Raw genomic sequence first — 22,106 nt, forward strand, 5'->3', positions numbered from 1 at the left:
CTGTGTGTGTTGCATTGTCATTTTGGTTTTTTGTTGCACTTCAGTGTTTTTGTTGTTTCATTGTTTTCCTGTTGAAGTTGATGTATTTACCTCAGTTTTAGTTTGTAATCAGGATTTGTTTTCTCTCAATCGATATATGGCTTTAGAACAGCGATATACTACTGTTGCCTTAACTTACTGAAGGATAAGTTGGAGAATTGTCTTTACTAATTAAAGGTACCTCAAAGTTGTTACATAAAAAGATGAGAACGTAAAACTGACCGATTTTTGCAAAGCTCTTATAAAGTGCTTGACAAACACAATTGTTATACATGTAGTTTTGGGTGAAAGTTGACAAAATCCTTTGGCTTTGGAATAACTTTTCAGAATTTTAGGTCTTCAATGTTCTCCCACTTTGTATTTGATTTATTTCCAACTGTTTTCATTAAAGGGTAACTGATGAGTTGACAAAATACTCATTTGTAATCTTAAGTTATCTTTTTAAACAACCACTGAATCGATGCCACTGCTGGTAGATGTTTTCCTCCATTTTATTTTCTCCAAAGCTTTTTATATTCTTACTACATATTCTTACCTAAATCTTCTATATCTAATTTATCTAGATCTGAATCCAATGAAAACTGAAATAAAACATAACAATTTATTTCAAATGTTTAAAGCATGTAAATTATAGAGAAAAGGTGAGCATCATGATGTATTCAAGATGAACATCTTGTGAAAATATTTGTGTATGACCTTGGGAGCATAAAGGCATCTGATGAGAATGTGTAATATTGGTGTGTAGTTTTGGGAGCATAAAGGAATCTGATGAGCCTGTGTAATATTTGTGTGTGGTTTTGGGAGCATAAAGGCATCTGATGAGCCTGTAAAATATTTGTGTATGGTTTTGGGAGCATAAAGGCATCTGATGAGCCTGTGTAATATTTGTGTGTGGTTTTGGGAGCATAAAGGAATCTGATGAGCCTGTAAAATATTTGTGTATGGTTTTGGGAGCATAAAGGAATCTGAGCAGCCTGTAAAATATTGGTGTATGATTTGAGAAGCATAAAGGAATCTGAGCAGCCTGTAAAATATTGGTGTATGTTTTTTTAAGCATAAAGGCATCTGATGAGCCTGTGTCATATTTGTGTGTGGTTTTGGAAGCATAAAGGAATCTGCTCAGCCTGTGTAATATTTGTGTATGGTTTTGGGAGCATAAAGGAATCTGAGCAGCCTGTAAAATATTGGTGTATGATTTTAGAAGCATAAAGGAATCTGAGCAGCCTGTAAAATATTGGTGTATGTTTTTTTAAGCATAAAGGCATCTGATGAGCCTGTGTCATATTTGTGTGTGGTTTTGGGAGCATAAAGGAATCTGCGCAGCCTGTGTAATATTGGTGTATGGTTTTGTGAGCTGAGGTGATCACTTGGTATCATAATGTAAACAACTTGGTTTTACAAGCTTGTTTTATATTTTTACCTTGCTTGTTGTATAGGTGATCCCCCCCCCCCCCCCCCTGTATAAGCTACTGGTTAAGCCAAATAACATACTAGCATAATCTAGCTAAATCAATATCATTCAATATTTCAAATATTTTTATGAAAATTTTCATTTAAGTCAATCCCATAAGTTGACAATTATATACTTTTGACCCAATGTCCTATTCATAGTATAAATAGACATGTAACATATCAGATTATAATCATATAAGCTGGTGAACTGGAATAATTACAGTTAATGATGCTCTTGACTGTGGCCAAGTATGGTGTAAAGGATCATTTTAGCTCTGTAAGTAAATTAGGTTAACCTCCCCCTTTAGCCCAGAATTATAATAGAAGTTTTAACAACAATAGACAAATGATGATGACACCAGTCATGATGTGATCCAGGTCATGATGTGATCCAAAATAGATCACATGACCTATATAGGCTGCAATATTCAACAGATAATTTAGTGTAAATTTTTCCCAAGACATGGCCATGAGTATTTTTAATGCTGTTCAATAAAAAAAAAAAAAATTGAAGGTCAAATTATTTCCTTTTATATACTATATAGGTCAGTCTATTTGTCAGCCTACCTATATATATGTTACTCTTTTGAACTAGGTCACTCTCACAATCAGCTGTTACAGAATTAAATATATATTGCTTTTAATCTAACCTGACCGACAAACTAAAGTTTTAATTCAACATTTGAATTTGAGTTATCTGAATTTAAATAGAATATTTAGTTTCAATGATTTCTATAAATAACTGTCACTGCAACTTTTAATGATAAAATATTGCTATAAATTTGACCAATGGCATCCAAGAAAAGGATACTTAGTTGTCTACAAAAACAGTTTATAAGAAATGATATAATGTAGACAGTGATTTATATATATATATTTCATGGTGTAAAGAAAAGAGATATGACACTGTTAAAAGTTCCTTTAGCTACCTCTTAGTAGTATTTTTATAATGTGAGTACAGGAAAAAAAAGTTATGTAACAAACATATGCTAATTGTAAATGCCTGTCACAAGCTTTCTCTGTGAACTTCCGTTAACCAAGCATGTTACATGACAATAAATTCTCTTATTTTTCCTACTTGCAACTATAAATTACAGATTTACATAAATTTTATTCAGGTAAATGACAGAAAAATTATATAATGTCGTGCAACGTTTAATTACGTTTTGTGCAAGAGGTAAACAACCTATCAGCTTTCAACTGACAGAATATTTATTTTTTAAGTATGGATGAAAATTATAAGATTGAGAAATAATTATACATGTTTTACAAATGTAACAGTTTTTTTTCTTCTTCAATTTTTCCATTATTTTGAACATTTATGAGGTTCCCATTGCCCACATGAATGTCTATGTACATCAAATGGTTGGTTTTACCTGTTCATTACAGAATTATTTGCCAAGCTATAAGGAGCCACATCAAACTTGGCAACATGGAGAAACTTGCAACATAAAGCCAGATATATCTATTACTTGTCAAATACACAATATACTTCATTAAAAGTCACACTGGCTGGTTGGTATAAACAACCCTGTGGGAAAGACTTAATGTGAGGGAACTTTTATTTTTTATTTTATACATATATGGTTACACATCTTGATGGAAGAAACTCTGGAAATCTTTATTTGCAAATGGTCACAAAAAGGGGGGGGCATCTCTTTCTATTTTAAGGTATATATATATATATATATATATATATATATATATGATGTGTTGGCTGATCTTCGTGCTCTTTTCTATCCATCCTTTACAGTTTTCATGTTGATAGGCAAAAATGTGATAAATCATCTTTAAAGGGCAATAATTTCATTATGGAATCGACTAAAGATTTAAGTCATGTCGGACTTATTTGTAGAACTTGTCTTGCTGATCATTTTTGCTTTTAAAAATTCTGTCGATCTATTATAGTTTTAAAGTCATGTGAAACAAGTTTCTTGTATTTTAATGTCATTCAAATTATTAAACCAATGCATGCTTAACTAAGTCCTGTATGCTCGTTTTTTTTATATATATATTTATCCCGAATCTATAATGTATTATCGACCAGTGTTCTCCCCAGGCCATTAAAGGACTACAGTGGTATAATTTTTGTATCTATTTTAGTGCGGTAATCTCACTTGACAAGCTACCAATGTTCACAGGACCAAACTATCTATTGCAAGTTCCATGTTGGACAGATTTCTTGATAAATAAACCAGCCAGTGTGTTGTGTATTGAGGAAAGCAGAGGTGCAAGGTTGTTAATAGCTACAGATGACCTTACCTCCTCGTGAATTGAACCGTTGTATGGCATCTACAATGGTCAGGCAATATATACATATTTAACAGTCAATGATTTATTAAGAAAAGGCTAGTCAGGCTCTTCACTTGCAAGTATTATATTAACTGGTTAAAATTTAAAGTTTTCAGGATGGGGTCTAAAATAATTGCATTAATGGTGTCCTTAATAAAATGAAACGACTTTGGATACAAATTTTCAGTTCCATCTTGCAATGATATTTGAAAATCCATCTTATAAGGTGATATTGTCATTATTTATATAAGGACAAATGAAATCCACAAAAAAACTAATTTATTACTTTTTTACAAAACCAATATGGAAAATTGTTTTATTTTTAAATTGTTACCTAATTATTATTTAGGTCGATCAATTTTTCTACATGTATTTTGAAATTAAAGAACAGTGAATCTATAATGACCTATAATTGTCAGAGTGAGTGTCCAACAGCTAGTTTGTTGGATTTGTCTGAGTCCAGCATATTTTGTGAAGTCAGTGCTAAATTTCAAATATAAACCCATTTCCTAGAATAATACTTGTCACATTAAGTGCCATTATAGAAAATCTTGATTATTAAAATTGTTAAAAAGCATTTGCTTTCAGGCATTTTTGTTACTTTTAAGTTAAATACAGCTAGAATATATATGATTATTAGACATAGCACTTAAAATGGCAAATATGATAACTAGAAATTTAGCCTATAGGAAACAACATGCTAAGTAACTAAATCACTAACCCTAACAGAATCATCTCGTTTGAAAATGATGGCATGTGTGTGTTCATGATTCCTGATAGGTGGTGCTGACTTTGGTTCATGACTATTTGCCAGTGCCTTCAGTGGTGATACTACAAGTAAAAAACATAACAGTTTGAAATACAGAAAACATTGGTGAATATTTGGTTGGTACAAAAACTGTACAACACCTGTTTCAGTGCAGGACCCCAGGTGGTACAAAGAGGTTTGTGAGAAAATAAACGATTAACATACTGCCGGTAAGCAAAAACCTACTTGTAGCACAAAAGAAATCTATCAGAACTACTGGCTCTAAAGAGCTGGTGTCGCTCATCATGGTCTTTGTGCATCTTTAACAATGGACACGCTCTCAAATTGTCATTGTAGACTGAATAAATTCATGACAAAAATCTCTTTTTTGTTGATTTTGTATTGCTGATCATTTTTTCTGTTTACTGTTTATCACTATCTTCTTTACTTTTTGCCCAAGACACAAAAAAGGGTAAACAAAAATTATCCCTTCTACAAGGAGTCTACTAGTGATTTCGGCCATGATGAGAAAAGTTTGCTTGGTTCAGAAGGCCAGGTGAGCTAAATACAAAGGTCATTACAGGTTTGTTTTTTTTACAGTAAAGTAGTTTACTCTCCAATATAATATACAGAATGTAATTTCCTCAACAATACAAAGTACAGTAAAGTAATTAACTCTCCAATAAAATGTACAGTAAAGAAATTAACTCTCCAATGCAGTGTACAGTAAAGTAATTTACCCTCCAATACACTGTACAGTAAAGAAATTTACTCTCCGATACTATGTATAGTAAAGTAATTTACCCTCCAATGCAGTGTACAGTAAAGAAATTTACTCTCCAATACAGTGTACAGTAAAGTAATTTACTCTCCAATACAGTGTACAGTAAAGTAATTTACTCTCCAATACAGAGTGCAGTAAAGTAATTTACTCTCCAATACAGTGTATTAAACAATACTTGTTGTTTCTCCAAATAAAAATTCGTAAGGGTTCCTCGGAACCCAGTGTCTCGCCTACTTTTGCTGTTAATCGCAGACTCAACAAAAATGAGGAAAAACATCAATAAAAATTTCCCTCTCGATACTGTCTTTTGATTGAAAGAAGCTTCCAAGTTTGGTAAAAAATCCAGGATAGTTTATGAATCTAATAAATGTTTTATAAACTTTAACTGCAGACTGTATGTAATGTTAACTGGAAGAAAAACTAAGTCCATTTATAAGTAAAATACGGAAAAAGTGATTTTTTTTTTTGCAAAATTTACTTCTGAATAATATCTTATGATCAGAAACAAGCTTTTGTCTAAGTTTGGTAGAAATCCAGGATAGTTTAAGAACATTATAAAAATTTTAAAAACTTAAACCACAGAGTGAATGTTTTGTTTCTGGCAAAAAAACTAAGTCCATTTATAAGTAAAATACGGAAAAGTGTAAATTTATTTTTACAAAATTTTCTTCTTGATACTATCTTATGATCATAAACAAGCTTCTGTCCAAGTTTGGTACAAATCAAGGATAGTTTATGAAAGTTATTAAAATTTTAAAAACTTTAACCACAGAGTGAATGTAATGTTTCCTCGCAGAAAAACTAAGTCAATTTATAAGTAAAATACGGAAAAAATGGAATTTTATTTTTACAAAATTTACTTCTGGATACTTTCTTATGATCATAAACAAGCTTCTGTCCAAGTTTGGTAGAAATTCAGTATAGTTTAAGAAAGTTATTAAAATTTCAAAAACTTTAACCACAGAATGAATATTTGTGGACGCCGCCTCCGCCGCCGCCGCCGCCGGAATGTAGGATCGATTAGTCTCGCTTTTTCGACTAAGGTCGAAGGCTTGACAAAAATTAAGTAATCTACTCTTCAATTTTGAATACAGCATACTGTCAAAAAAACCCAGAGTATCCAAGACAAGCATCTTTTATACTACAGATGAAGTAATCTAAATGTATGCTCCATCATGGCAATACAGTGTATAGTAAGACCAGTGTAGTCTCCAAAACAAGGTAAAGTGATCTTCTCTCCAAAACAGAGTTAAAGAAATCTTCTCTCCAAAACAGTGTACAGTAATACATGTACCAGTGCATTCTCCATACACACACTGACTTAAGCTGCTTATAAATACAGTTTCTATCACATTAAAAATTTTCATTACATTTAAGGGTATGAGAAATCAACATATCTCAGCAACATATCTGACACAACTTTAATAATTTTTTATTGAATGTGCAACATACTGATAAATTATATGATCAATCAGCCTATTACACAACCATCAAACTGTTTAAATTTCTATACCAAAGTTCAGTCACCCCTCTACCTAAAGATGTCATGCTATTTCAGGACTATTATAATATTATCTCTGGGTAAAATGGTTGACAATATCAAGGTTATACTTTCTGACTGTTTATAAACTCTTCCAAGGTCTCAATGTTCTCTAAGCAAGTAAACATCTTTTAAAAAGCAAGCACTTGTTAATGTCAGATAAAAATCTTGATTTCTACACTAATATGTTACATGAAAATACTTTAATAAATAAGAGTATATCCATATTTGCATTTCGTTTGCTTGATATTTGTGACATAAACATGAGTATTGACAAAAAGGGCAGAAAACCACACACGTAACAAAAAAGTAATTCTACTTATATATTTTTTTTCTCAATATTTTCAGGAGTGAGATATATTGGAGAAATCTTTTCTACATTTTAAACAAGATTTAATATTAATTGGCAAAATAATCAAGTTTAGAAATCTATAGCTGGATATTGCTATTATCATAACTTATGGGACAGACATGTACTTTACATGCTGAACTTCTGTATTCACACAATGTCAACAGTCCTTGACACAATTCCAAGAGAAACCAAACTTACTGATTAATCAAAATGAACTAATCATTAAGTTTGATAAACAAATAAGTTCAGGGACAAAACCCTAACCAGGTTAAGATAGAGAGAGTACTTAATAAATTGTCAAGTACCCCTTAAAATTACCCATGAACTTTTATCAAACATATGGAGGAGATAAAGTCATTTGTACATATATGTCAAAGCAAAAAGTATACAAGTCTTATACACATTATAAATGAAAAGGTTATCCTATGTCTGAACTTTTTGCTAAGGGGTAATTCAGGATTGCCAACAATCTTCTAATTATATATACATATATATAGTAATAAAGCCTCAATTGAGCTTGAAAATTCAAGGGCAACTGCTTTAAGTATATACATGTAGGTTACAAGTGATGTCTTTCTGTGCATTTGTGTTCATCTTTGCTATATGTTTATTTTCTGATTACATAATTCTTTGGAAAATAATTCCAGGATCAGAAATGCACTTATAACTGACTGAATTTACTTCCTTCTCTGGGTCGTATATGAAATAAGGATAAGTGATAACTGTTGTTTAATGATAATTCCATACTGAAATAAATCAGTCAACAGCAGAGAATCCTACCACAATCTACTACAACATCAATCATTAACCATGCTGCCAAACAACTTCCTCATCTTTATAACTATAGGGAATTTGATTCTTACAACATTGAACCACCTGAGATTATATTCATATGACTTGTCACAATATGCACCTGCTTTATCAATTTCAAAGAGTGTATCAGTCATAGTTCATATTAACATAGAATACAAATTCTGATCAAAAGAGAACTTACTATAAAGAATAAAATCATAACAAGAATTAAATATATTGATATACAATAGATGAGAAGCTGAAGATGCTTAGATTTATGACACCATCTTTAAAGGCAACATTGTGAGCAGACCCCAATCAGATTTTTAGGCCACTAGACATTTTGTGCTTTATTATCTAATCAGCATGTTTTACTTATTAATATATAGCTACATAAATTAAAAGGTCACAATATGTACTTATTTATCATGTGCTGCTTTGTCAGCTAAACTATATGAATCCCTTTAATACCTAAGCATGTGGTTGGTAAGAAAGATGTGAATAAAGAATCATTACATAATTCCCATTTCATATTAAAGTGAATTACTTGAATATGAAGAATACAACATTTATGAAGTCCAGACTCCATTCCAGGATAATTCAAGCTTCAGTATCTGTATGATAATGTTTGTGCCATTAGCATACATATACATTAGTTCATAATCTTAAGGTTTATGACCCCTTCTGTAGCCATTTTTGTACAAACTTTTCAAACTTCAATAGTATCAAAACTACAGATATAATGAAAAATAGAGATAGGCCATTTTGTACATATACCAAAGGGAAACTTGATGCAAAGATTATTATTTACTGTTTCATTGCAATTAATAGAAATAAAGGACTTTGTGGCAAATAAACCAAGATTTTTATAGAAAATCCAGAGCCTTTAATACAGAGATTTCTATTAAAAAATTTGAAACATAGATTACTCACTTGCTTTTCTACGATGTGCTAGCATTTATTGTTTACAAAAAGTTCTAAGCAACCTGTAAATTCCAAAACACCTTGTGCTGAGTCACTAAAGTCGAGCGCACCCTAAAAGGTGTACTTGATTTGGTCCATATTTATATTTGTTTTAACCAAAAACTACATTAATATTAATTAACTTGTTTTAAGGAAATCAATGCTAGCACTGCATGCAAAAATGTATATATCTATCAGTCACCAAATTGGTAAATATGAGAGTACAAGAATAAAGGGTGTGGATTTTCTATAAAATTTCTAGCATTGAATCAACACAAGGGTACATAATCCTTAAACCTAATTTGCATAAAACATTGACATCCTATAAATATATATCTATCTTATCTCTGGTGTACCAACAGAACCATAGCTCTTAGGGTCTATTTCTTTTTACAATTTGCGGACCCTAAGAAAAATCAGTAGCTAACTGCTTTTGCAGAATCTGTGCTTCTTCATCTTGGTTTTCTAAACATTTTAGAAATCTGTTTAAAAATGAAAACAAAATCCCATTTTTTTTTATTCTTACACATTGAACCACCTGAGATTATATAAGATTATATTATTATTATTATATTTTAGAAAACTAACTCTTGAAAAGGTCAATCAATACCTGTGAATCAAATCCGTCCAATCCAAATTTGACCAGTAAATTTTTGTGGCCTATGATTGAAATTGTGTACAAATTTCAAAAGATATTATCAAGCTGTACATAAAATTTCATCCAGAAAGCAAAAGTGTGTACTGCTGGTAAACTTTTTATCCCCTCTATGGTGTTTAAATTATTATGACATGCAGCTAGGAGATCAATGATTTTCTTATAATAATGTCATTGAAAAGAAGATGAGCTTTCTAATTTGCAGGAAATTAAGAAAAAATGCCTGCGAAATGTACTCTGTAAATTAAAAGTAACCACAATGATGTAATAAAATGTATGCATATACATTGTACATACATGTACAATATTTACATTTACATGTATTTGCATTTCCACTCTACATTTTTTTATACGAAATGCTGACAAAAATGTGCATCATTCCTCAAGTAAATTATTTAATCTATTAAATTGAATATTTGTATGAAAACCAATTACTTCTAACCAGTTCAATTTTTATGTTTATTGGTCACAGATGACCTACTTCAGTTGCAAACTTTTATGGTCATATAAATTAGAAAATAATTGATGTAAAGCAAATGCTTTAAAACGTTATTTCACAAACTTGACAATATCATTGATTTACAGATATACTCACTTATTTTTAGTCTCAAACTTAGTTTCCTTTTCTTGCTCATTTTTGCAAGTAAACAGATTCAACAAAATTTAACCTTAAAAAAATCCAGCAACACCTTTCAAAGTGGATACAAATTTATCAATACACAGCTTGTCAATAGGTCTTTCTGACACACTTCTGTAATCAGATAACTAACTGCTCAGAATCAATTAATAATATAATAAATTGGTAAATAATCAAATTAAATCTTTAACCAAAAGTCCCAATGTTGTTGTTTTCATCTTGAGCACATGCTCCGGTTATCAACTGTTTTTAAATGTCCTTGACCTAAGCAATCTTTATTTCTCGGTTAGCAAATCATGTGACCAGCCAAGTTTGTTCTAAAAGCCAACCAAGTCCAAGATGTCTCACTTCTGCAGGTTTTTGAGCTCATATTTTATTTATCTTGCTACATTTAAACTTTACCAACACCTATTTAATGACATACTGATTTCTAAATTTAGATCATAACAACAGTTGAGAAAGACTTGAACGGTAATTTATTGAGGCTCTGTGTGGGGTTCTTGGATTGATCAGTGCAAAGAAGACTGAGAAGCTTCATTTGATAGGCAAAAAAGAAAAGAACATAGAACTCAGTTAAAAATCATCTACTGTTAAAATAGACCACAGGAATATTCTAGCCCTGGTTCTTAAGTTTATTTTCCAAAGTAGGTTTTCTATTAAATAATTTTCTGTTCTCAATAACAAACGTGTGGTTTTGACAGAAACAATAGCATGTGATTGCTCTCCCTCCTTTTACAAGTTTTCAATAGGGGAAGTTTGGAATGAAAAACATATTGTTTTTAAGCTGAAGAAAGAAAGTCACCTCTTTTCACAATGTAACTATGTAGCTACCAGCAGTGCTGATGACTTTTCAATAGTAACAACTTCTATATTGCTCTTGTTTATGGGATTGTTACTGTCCTTAATCAAAGTTGTAAAATTCTTAAGGTCAAGGTAAGCCAAGAAAAAAAAGATTGTTGACTAAAAACAAAAATTGACAGACTAATGTAGATATGATAAATTGAAATAGCATCCCCATGTAATGCATCAAGTTAAATTGGGTCTGTGCTACCATTGGTAGACTATTAGCCATTAGAAGCCAGTGCTGTTATGCACAATAATTTGGTTTAAAAGGGATTTATATTTCTTTTGCTTTAGAGTTTTAATAGTGCTCATTGTAGCATTTTGTGAATTTCATTTGCCTGTGTTTGAGTTGCCACTTCTATCAATAAACAACTGAACCTATTATCAGATTAACCATTATGTCAAGTTTGAGAATTAACATGTACCAATAGTAAATGAGCTTGGTGATGTCTCAAGGTTAGGCATGATGCATTTAGTATAATGCTTAAATAATGAATATGAAAAAAAAAAATAACAAGAAAAAGTCAAAAGGTTCACTTCTGTATCAAACTGCTGACTCTTACATACACCAATTTTGTTAAAATTTAGTTTTATTCAATCTTTAGGTTTGTGTGTAGTGTTTTGAAGACTGTCTTTTACCAAATTTGCCATGATGATCTTTGTTTGATGGTACAGTCTCATTCTTGTATTTGCCAACATGATGGTACAGTTTCATTCTTTTATTTGCCAAAATGATGGTACAGTCTCATCCTTTTATTTGCCAAAATGATGATACAGTCTCATTCTTTTATTTGCCAAAATGATGGTACAGTCTCATCCTTTTATTTGCCAAATTAATGATACAGTCTCATTCTTTTATTTGCCAACATAATGATAAAGTCTCATTCTTTTATTTGCCAAAATGATGCTACAGTCTCATTCTTTTATTTGCCAAAATGATGGTACACTCTCATTCTTTTATTTAACAAAATGATGGTTCATTCTCATTCTTTTATCTGCCAAAATGATGGTACAGTCTCATTCTTTTATTTGCCAAGATGATGGTACAATCTCATTCTTTTATTTGCCAAATGATGGTATAGTCTCATTCTTCAAAATGATGGTACAGTTTCATTCTTTTATTTGCCAAAATGATGATAGTCTCATTCTTTTATTTGCCAAAATGATGGTACAGTCTCATCCTTTTATTTGCCAAAATGATGATACAGTCTCATTCTTTAATTTGCCAAAATTATGGTAAATTCTCATTCTTTTATTTGCCAAAATGATGGTACACTCTCATTCTTTTATTTGCCAAAATGATGGTTCATTCTCATTCTTTTATCTGCCAAAATGATGGTACAGTCTCATTCTTTTATTTGCAAAAATGATGGTACAGTCTCATTCTTGTATTTGCCAACATGATGGTACAGTCTCATTCTTTTATTTGCCAAATGATGGTAGAGTCTCATTCATCAAAATGATGGTACAGTCTCATTCTTTTATTTGCCAAAATGATGGTACAGTCTCATTCTTTTATTTGCCAAAATGATGGTACAGTCTCATTCTTTTATTTGCCAAAATGATGGTACAGTCTCATTCTTTTATTTGCCAAAATGATGGAACAGTCTCCTTTTATTTGCCAAAAAGATGTGCCAACCAGGTGCTCCGCAGGGCGCAGCTTTATACGACCGCAGAGGTCGAACCCTGAACAGTTGGGGCAAGTATGGACAAAACATTCAAGCCTGATACAGCTCTGAATTTGGATTGTGATCAAATTTTTGACATTACATGGGTTTTTTTTACACAAAACAAATGTCAAGATTTTACAAATCAATTAAAGATTCCTTCTTCAAACTTTTTAAATCTAAAATTAAATAGTTGACACAGCATAGGTTTCTGACACAGAATGAATGTGGTCTAATGAACTTAAAAGTTTTTTTTTTGCCTTTGAGCAATTCACTATGCTGTTGAATATTAATCCTCTCAAAAAAATGTTTGAAGAAATTTTCTTTTTATTTATGAAATCTGAAATGAGAAAAATTTAAACCCCCCCCCTTTTTTTCACATCCCCGTTTCCCTTTTTCCAAAACTGATATCAATTCAAATTTCTAATGGAGTTTGCAACAATAACTACTCTTTTAAATACATTATCACTGAATGGTAAAGATTGGTTGGTAGTAAAAGTGAATATACATTGTTTATTGTATAAAACAATAAAAAAAACTTCATCAGCAACATTTTATATTGGCAAATTTCCAATGAAGTTATTTACATAAAGTTATTGGCAAATAAAAATAGAAAATGACATCATAGTCATGTCTGGCAAATGTCCAACATACATTATCTAAAAACATTTTAGATAAGATAAGGAAAAAAAGCTTCATCAGCAACATTTTATATTGGCAAATTTCCAATGAAGTTATTTACATAAAGTTATTGGCAAATAAAAATAGAAAATGACATCATAGTCATGTCTGGCAAATTTCCAACATATATTATCAACTACTATTCTATACAAAGAAAGATAACTCCAATTGAAAATTAATTGCTATTGCACAATATTGTGCAATTAGATATTTCTTGCTATTGTGCAATACTGTGCAAATTGAAAATTTCTTGCTATTGCACAATACTTGATATGGAATCCTGATTTGGACCAACTTGAAAACTGGGCCCATAATAAAAATCAAAGTACATATTTAGATAAAGCATATCAAATAAGCCCAAGAATTTAATTTTTGTTAAAATCAAACTTAGTTTAATTTTGGACCCTTTGGACCTTAATGTAGACCAATTTGAAAACTGGACCAAAAATTAAGAATCTACATACACAGTTAGATTTGGCATATCAAAGAACCCATTTATTCAATTTTTGATGAAATCAAACAAAGTTTAATTTTGGACCCCCATTTGGACCAACTTGAAAACTAGGCCAATAATTAAAAATCTAAGTACATTTCTAAATTCAGCATATTAAAGAACCCCAAGGATTCAATTTTTGTTAAAATCAAACTAAGTTTAATTTTGGACCCTTTGGACCTTAATGTAGACCAATTTGAAAACGGGACCAAAAATTAAGAATCTACATACATAGTTAGATTCGGCATATCAAAGAACCCCAATTATTCAATTTTTGATGAAATCACACAAAGTTCAATTTTGGACCCTTTGGGCCCCTTATTCCTAAACTGTTAGGACCAAAACTCCCAAAATCAAACCCAACCTTCCTTTTATGGTCATAAACCTTGTGTTTAAATTTCATAGATTTCTATTTACTTATACTAAAGTTATGGTGCAAAAACAAAAAATAATGCTTATTTGGGCCCCTTTTTGGCCCCTTATTCATAAACTGTTGTGACCTCAACTCCAAAAATCAATCCCAACCTTCCTTTTGTGGTCATAAACCTTGTGTTAAAATTTTATTGATTTCTATTTACTTATACTAAAGTTATTGTGCGAAAACCAAGAATAATGCTTATTTGGGCCCTTTTTTGGCCCTTAATTCCTAAACTGTTGGAACCAAAACTCCCAAAATCAATCCCAACCTTCCTTTTGTGGTCATAAACCTTGTGTCAAAATTTCATAGATTTCTATTCACTTAAACTAAAGTTATAGTGCGAAAACCAAGAAAATGCTTATTTGGGCCCTTTTTGGCCCCTAATTCCTAAAATGTTGGGACCAAAACTCCCAAAATCAATCCCAACCTTCCTTTTGTGGTCATAAACCTTGTGTTAAAATTTCATTGATTTCTATTCACTTTTACTAAAGTTAGAGTGCGAAAACTAAAAGTATTCGGACGACGACGACGACGCAGACGACGACGACGACGCCAACGTGATAGCAATATACGACCAAAAAATTAAAATTTTTGCGGTCGTATAAAAAGATGTTAGTCTAATTCTTTTAATTGCCAAAATTATTGTACAGTATCATTCTTTTATTTGCCAAAATGATGGTACAGTCTCATTCTTTTATTTGCCAAAATGATGATACAGTCTCAACCCTATATTTGCGAAAATGATGGTAAATTTTCATTATTTTATTTGCCAACATAATGATAAAGTCAAATTCTTTTATTTGCCAAAATGATGCTACAGTCTCATTCTTTTATTTGCCAAAATGATGATACAGTCTTATTCCTTTATTTGCCAAAAAGATGGTAAATTTTCATTATTTTATTTGCCAACATAATGATAAAGTCTCATTCTTTTATTTGCCAAAATGATGGTACAGTCTTATTCTTTTATTTGCCAAAATGATGGTACATTCTCATCCTTTTAATTGCCAACATGATGATAAAGTCTCATTCTTTTATTTGCCAAAATGATGGTACAGTCTCATTCTTTTATGTGCCAACAAGATGTTAGTCTAATTCTTTTATTTGCTAAAATGATGGTATAGTCTCATTCTTTTATTTGCCAAAATGGTGATACAGTCTCCTTCTTTTATTTGCCAAAATTATTGTACAGTCTCATTCTTTTATTTGCCAAAATGATGGTAGAGTCTCATTCTTTTATTTGCCAAAATGATGGTAAATTCTCATTCTTTTATTTGCCAAAGTGATGGTATCTCATTCTTTAATTTGCCAACTTGATGGTACAGTCTCATTCTTTTATTTGCCAAAATGATGGTACAGTCTCATTCTTCTATTTGCCAAATTGATGGTACAGTCTCATTCCTTTATTTGCCAAAATGATGGTAAATTCTCATTCTTTTATTTGCCAAAGTGATGGTATCTCATTCTTTAATTTGCCAACTTGATGGTAGTCTCATTCTTTTATTTGCCAAAATGATGGTTAATTCTCATTCTTTTATTTGCCAACATGATGGTACAGTCTCATTCTTCAAAATGATGGTACAGTCTCATTCTTCAAAATAATGGTAGTCTCATTCTGTTATTTGCCAAAATGATGGTACAGTCTCATTCTTTTATTTGTCAACATGATGGTACAGTCTCATTCTTTAATTTGCCAACATGATGGTACAGTCTCATTCTTTTATTTGCCAAAATGATGGTACATTCTCATTCTTTTATTTGCCAACATGATGGTACAGTCTCATTCTTTTATTTGCCAAAATGATGGTTTATTCTCATTCTTTTATTTGCCAAAATGATGGTTAATTCTCATTCTTTTATTTGCCAAAATGATGGTACAGTCTCATTCTTTTATCTGCCAAAATGATGGTATAATCTCATTCTTTTATTTGCCAAATGGTGGTCCAGTCATTCTTTTATTTGCCAAAATGATGATACAGTCTCATTCTTTTATTTGCAAACATGATGGTACAGTCTCATTCTTTTAATTGCCAAACTGATGGTACAGTCTCATTCTTTTATTTGCCAACAAGATGTTAGTCTAATTCTTTTCTTTCCCAAAATGATGGTACAGTCTCATTCTTTTCTTTGCCAAAATGATGGAACAGTCTCCTTTTATTTGCCAAAAAGATGTTAGTCTAATTCTTTTATTTGCCAAAATTATTGTACAGTATCATTCTTTTAATTGCCAAAATGATGGTACAGTCTCATTCTTTTATTTGCCAAAATGATGATACAGTCTCATTCCTTCATTTGCCAAAATGATGGTAAATTCTCATTATTTTGTTTGCCTACATGATGATAAAGTCTCATTCTTTTATTTGCCAAAATGATGCTACAGTCTCATTCTTTTATTTGCCAAAATGATGGTACATTCTCATTCTTTTATTTGCCAACATGATGATACAGTCTCATTACTTCATTTGCCAAAATGATGGTAAATTCTCATTATTTTGTTTGCCTACATGATGATAAAGTCTCATTCTTTTATTTGCAAAAATGATGCTACAGTCTCATTCTTTTATTTGCCAAAATGATGGCACAGTCTCATTCTTTTATTTGCCAACAAGATGTTAGTCTAATCCTTTTATTTGCCAAAATGATGGTACAGTCTCATTCTTTAATTTGCAAAAATGATGGTACAGTCTCATTCTTTTATTTGCCAAAATTATTGTAGTCTCATTCTTTTATTTGCGAAAATGATGGTACAGTCTCATTCTTTTATTTGCCAAAATGATGTACAGTCTCATTCCTTTATTTGCCAAAAAGATGGTACAGTCTCATTCTTTTATTTGCCAAAATGATGATACACTCTCATTCCTTTATTAGCCAAAGTGATGGTAAATTTTAATTCTGTTATTTGCCAAAGTGATGGTATCTCATTCTTTAATTTGCCAACTTGATGGTACAGTCTCATTCTTTTATTTGCCAACATGATGGTGCAGTTTCGTTCTTATATTTTTATTTTGGTAGTATAATAATGAAAATAAACTTACAACAATAGTTGAATGAAGACAGAAGTTGTAAAAGTACTTGTCATCTTACATGGGGTTGTAATAAATAAGGTAAAATATTTAATAAGTAATCATATCTACATAAAACTGACAATGAAGGTGACCCCATGACATATGTCGTCATTACATTTATATCTGAACAGGGTAACCAAAACTAGAGGACATGCTCCTAGAAAGAGATAAGAAAAGATATATAAACTGGTGTGGCTACCCAATAAACAGATTGAATACATACCTAATATTTTAGGTATATATTACATGGTAAGAGTTACCAAACATTACTGGAAGAGAATTGCACTCAGAAAGATAATTGTTAGAGGGTGAGAGAAATGAAACATCACTTAAGAGAAATAGACTAAAATGGAACAAATAACTAAGTAAGAGTAACTAAACATCACTGTATTGAGTATAAAACTAACAAGAATATGTTTCTTGATAAGAGTAACCTTACATCACTTTTGTAGGGATGAACTTAGATATGAAGCTCCATCAGAACTTAAAATGGACATACTATCTATCTTTGGTTATATTAGAATTGCTATTTCAGATATCCAAATGAAAATGTAAACCATCCATTGACAGATTGATGATAGATGCCATTTCCAAAAGTGGGGGTTCCAACCATATGTCCCCATTCAAATGCATTTAACTTCCAATAAAAAGGGGGGTTCCAACCCCCAGAATTGGAACCCCCCAGAAATCTCCTCCTTCCGTGCCAAAAACTAACTATGATCCTCTAGGCTAGGTGCAAGAAAATATCATGGGATGAGGATTATAAAGTAAGCTTCATTTTCCCTTAAATTCACCTTAACATTACAAGAGTCAAAGGCTTTCTAACCAGTTTCAATTAGATAGGATGTTATTTATCTAAAGCCTGAATTTGAATATTTTAAGTTCTTGTTTTCCATTTTATAATCGTGAATCTTCTTGAAGGAAAAGATGTCTTAAATTCTGTCTTTATCTTCTTAACCAATCTTTGAAAAAGGCATATTTAATAAAAAAAAAAAAAAAATTGAAACAGAAGCCAATCATCTGAATGACCAGTCATTTAAGACCTGTGTAGTTGATTTGACAAAGTTGGTTGTCCTCATGAAACCTCCACAGCTACTGATGGTATACCATGACAGCAAAACATACAGACTATTAATGACATGTCATGTACTTCATAATCACATAATTTACAACCTAAAGGGAGATAACTCAATTAATATATGTAGATGAAATGTCTGACAGTCTGATAGGTATCTGACACATCAGTCAGGGGACCTTAAGATCCTATAATCACCGGCTAAAATAATAAAGAATTTCTTCTTGGTTTACTGGATAGGTCTTGTTAATCAATGCTAGTATATTTTGTCATTTTGGTTTCCCATTCCCACTCTTGTCAGTCAGAAATTCTTATATACCAAAAACACTGAACCATCATTCTTATAAAACTAAAAACATTGAACCGTCTTAATATTAGACTAAACACACTGATCCATCTTCTTATTAAACCGAAATTACTGACCCAACTTCTTTTAAGACCAAACTAACTAAAATATACCTGAAGACTGATGAAGTTCCAGCCTTTGAAAAATTACAAATACATGTAATAAATAAAACCAAGTTCTTTAACATCAAAAAAACACTTAAAATCATAAAACTGGAGACAACCAATGGTGTAGTTCCAGACTAAGACCAAAAACACTAAACATGAAGATAACCTAGTAAATCATTGTAGTTCCCGACTTCAGACATGCACATGTACCATTTCATGTGATTGAACTGACCAGTTGGATTTGTCAAATCAAAAACATCCAGAATATACATAGAATCTAAGCCATTTAATCCTGTCAAATATTATTTGTTATGATGTATCATTCAATCAGCCATTAAAGGATGTAATCCTGGATCACTAATCAACATCTTGGTAAAGTCGACCAGAAATCAACTAAATATCGGTTGTGGTGAGTAAACCGACAGCTTTCAAACAAATTGACCATCATTCACTAGTTAAATCCTAGACAAATGCCAACCCTTGAAATCATGTCACAGCTTTGTAAGATAGAGGATAACAAAATAAAAATAATAACTAACCTTGTTCAGTTGCCATGACCGACCAACAGACAGGTGTTTCTGACCACTAGGTAATAATCATAAATTATCACATGCCAATCAACTAAATTCTCATTACTTCAATCAATAACCCACAATTCTAACTGAACAGTATTACTTTTACTATAGTTTCCCACAGCTACATCACAACATGATATAATATTAAATGGAACTATTATAAATAATTAATATCAATAATAAGAAATACTTGCATTAAACATGCTTTGTTAATGAAGCACCTGAAAGTCACATCCAAAATTTTTTTCTGGATAAAATTACTACACAGTAGATATTACTTAATCCTCAATGATTATCTGAAATTGCAGACAAAAATGTTTTTATTTTCAATAAATTTATTTAATAAACTGTCTTCTTAAGTCTCTATAGCATTCACATTGTAAAACAAAATGAAATATAAACACCTGAATATGTACATATATGCAGCCAACAGATAACCCTTTAAGTATTATTATATATCACATACATGACACAAAAATGAAAACAAATTGAAGTTCTTACATAAGTTCCAAGTTTGAAAGATTTGCATCCTCTTTTAGAACAAGTTTTTCAAAATCTCCTTTTAACTTTTATATTATGTTGAAACAAGTCTACTTCTAACAGAGCTTTGTAAGACTTTGCCACGATTTATCATAAAATTGCAATTTTTGCCTTTACTATAAGCTCCTCTATACAATGTGAAGCTTTTTTGTTTGTTCTTCTGTGATGAGTACATTGAGTATTGCTGCTGATATTTAGGGATATCAAAATATTCTTTACTTCCTTCTATCAGTTCTGACAAATTTATTTTAATGACTAACAAAATGGTAAAATCTAAAAAAATCTTGTCTTGCTGTAGACACAATGTCCGACACTAGGACTATATCTACACCTGCTTCTTTGCTACTTATTAGAGAAATACATGGTTCAGGTGCTAATGAAATGACAAGGTCAGTAAATCACACAAACAATATCCCCTTAGTAAGTGATACCACTTATAATGACTTACATAACAGTCAAAGGGAAGTAACTCAATTACAAATTATAAAAGGTAATTTAAATACACATACAGAAATGTATTGCAGTCAGAACATACATATAGAGCTAAAATCTCTTATAATGTTCAAATATATAATGAACACCACAAATTATTAGACATGCACAAGACATTTTGTTCCTGAAACATAGATTTTCTTGGATGCATAACAAACATCTTTAAAATATTTTGCCTAATGCACGATAGATCCTAAATAATCCTAACTTGGATATATCTTTCAATGAAGTATAGGTAAAAAGTAAAACTCTATAACCTGGGAAAGCTATATTCTACCTAACCACTGGATTAAAGTTAATAATGAAGTAACAGTTTGGAGCATCAACACCAAGAAGAAAGTAAAAATATAAATATAAAAATCCACCTAAATGTAAAAGTTCCATATCACCAAGGAGGGAAAGCATGCACAGCATCAATTGAACCTCATTTGTAGTTGATCTATGGTTTGTTTCTCTCAAGGTTTTAGTATATTTTCAGCATTTGTCTGATACCAATGATTCGTACCATACAAAACAGGAATGGAAGATCAGTTCTCCTGATACCAAACTGAATGTCCTTTATTATCTTCAACTCTGTCATTCTATTTAATTGGGTAATAACTATGTAACTGAAGGGACAATATTTCTATTAGAAAATCCCTAATAGGAAATTCTAACGGACTTATTTTAAGGTATGGCAATATACATCATTTTTGACCAAAGCATTGGTAAATTATGTTACAAATAAAAAAAAACATCAAAACCTAAATGTTTTATATAATATTGTAATGATCTACAAACTGAACCCCCCCCCCCCCCTTTTATTACAAGAGGTTGTGCAAGTTATTAAATTTGCACATCACTTATACCATAGTAACGTATGTTACAGTTAATGGTATAGTTTAATTACATAAATATTTGGTATATGAGATTGGTAAATGTAAGCACATGTGGAGGAGTCAACATACAATTTTGTGTACGGAGTGGGACGTCTGGTTTTAGAGGATTTCTTTCGTTTAAGCACATGACAGCTGTTTCAGGTGTTATACGTCGGTCGGACTTACTCTGGTCTAACCTTTTGAGCATGCCAACATTTAATTTTGTTTCAAATTGTTGTCTTATCGGTCAATGTTTACAAACTCATATGTACAAAATTCCATAGAGGATGTGTATTCAAAAGTTGACTTTGCGCATGTGCGTACTTGGATGAAAATAGAAGGAAACTTTCAGAGGCTCGATATGGGTAAATTTATCCTGGTTCTATATTTGGTAATAGTTTTCAATGACATAAAGTTTATTTGAGGTTTATTTAACGGAAGCTGAATAATATTGATAGTACAAAGAAGTAACATGTTGTTGGGATAAAAATACAAGATTCTAATCGTTACCTAAGAGATGGCGAATTTCACGCCACTCTTAGCTGTAACAATGGGGACACCATAAGGATAGCTAAATTTTAGCAATTGCTATAGCTACATAGCATCGTCATATAAAATCAAGAGCGTTTGTCTTATTCGGGGTTCTGGGATTCGACAGTCAAAGAGGAAAGGACATACGGAAAAAAAATACAG

The 22,106-nt window shown here is 31.3% G+C and overlaps 1 protein-coding gene across 13 annotated transcripts in view; it reads right to left on the reverse strand.

Moving 5' to 3' along the window:
- The window catches only part of LOC143064776 (5'-AMP-activated protein kinase subunit gamma-1-like), a 183,001-nt gene that overhangs the window by 24,241 nt on the left and 136,654 nt on the right, over positions 1–22,106 (reverse strand). For 10 of the 13 annotated variants that reach the window (XM_076237869.1, XM_076237867.1, XM_076237862.1 and 7 more), the window contains 3 exons: positions 4,505–4,614; positions 3,754–3,783; positions 575–620 (listed from right to left, as the gene is read on the reverse strand). In XM_076237869.1, coding sequence (XP_076093984.1) covers positions 575–620; positions 3,754–3,783; positions 4,505–4,614 — 186 coding nt within the window. The remainder of the gene's footprint in view (positions 1–574; positions 621–3,753; positions 3,784–4,504; positions 4,615–22,106) is intronic. The other 3 variants (XM_076237868.1, XM_076237866.1, XM_076237864.1) reach the window with 1 other exon arrangement.

The sequence above is a fragment of the Mytilus galloprovincialis genome, chromosome 2, assembly GCF_965363235.1.
Source record: "Mytilus galloprovincialis chromosome 2, xbMytGall1.hap1.1, whole genome shotgun sequence".
NCBI classification, from domain to species: domain Eukaryota; kingdom Metazoa; phylum Mollusca; class Bivalvia; order Mytilida; family Mytilidae; genus Mytilus; species Mytilus galloprovincialis.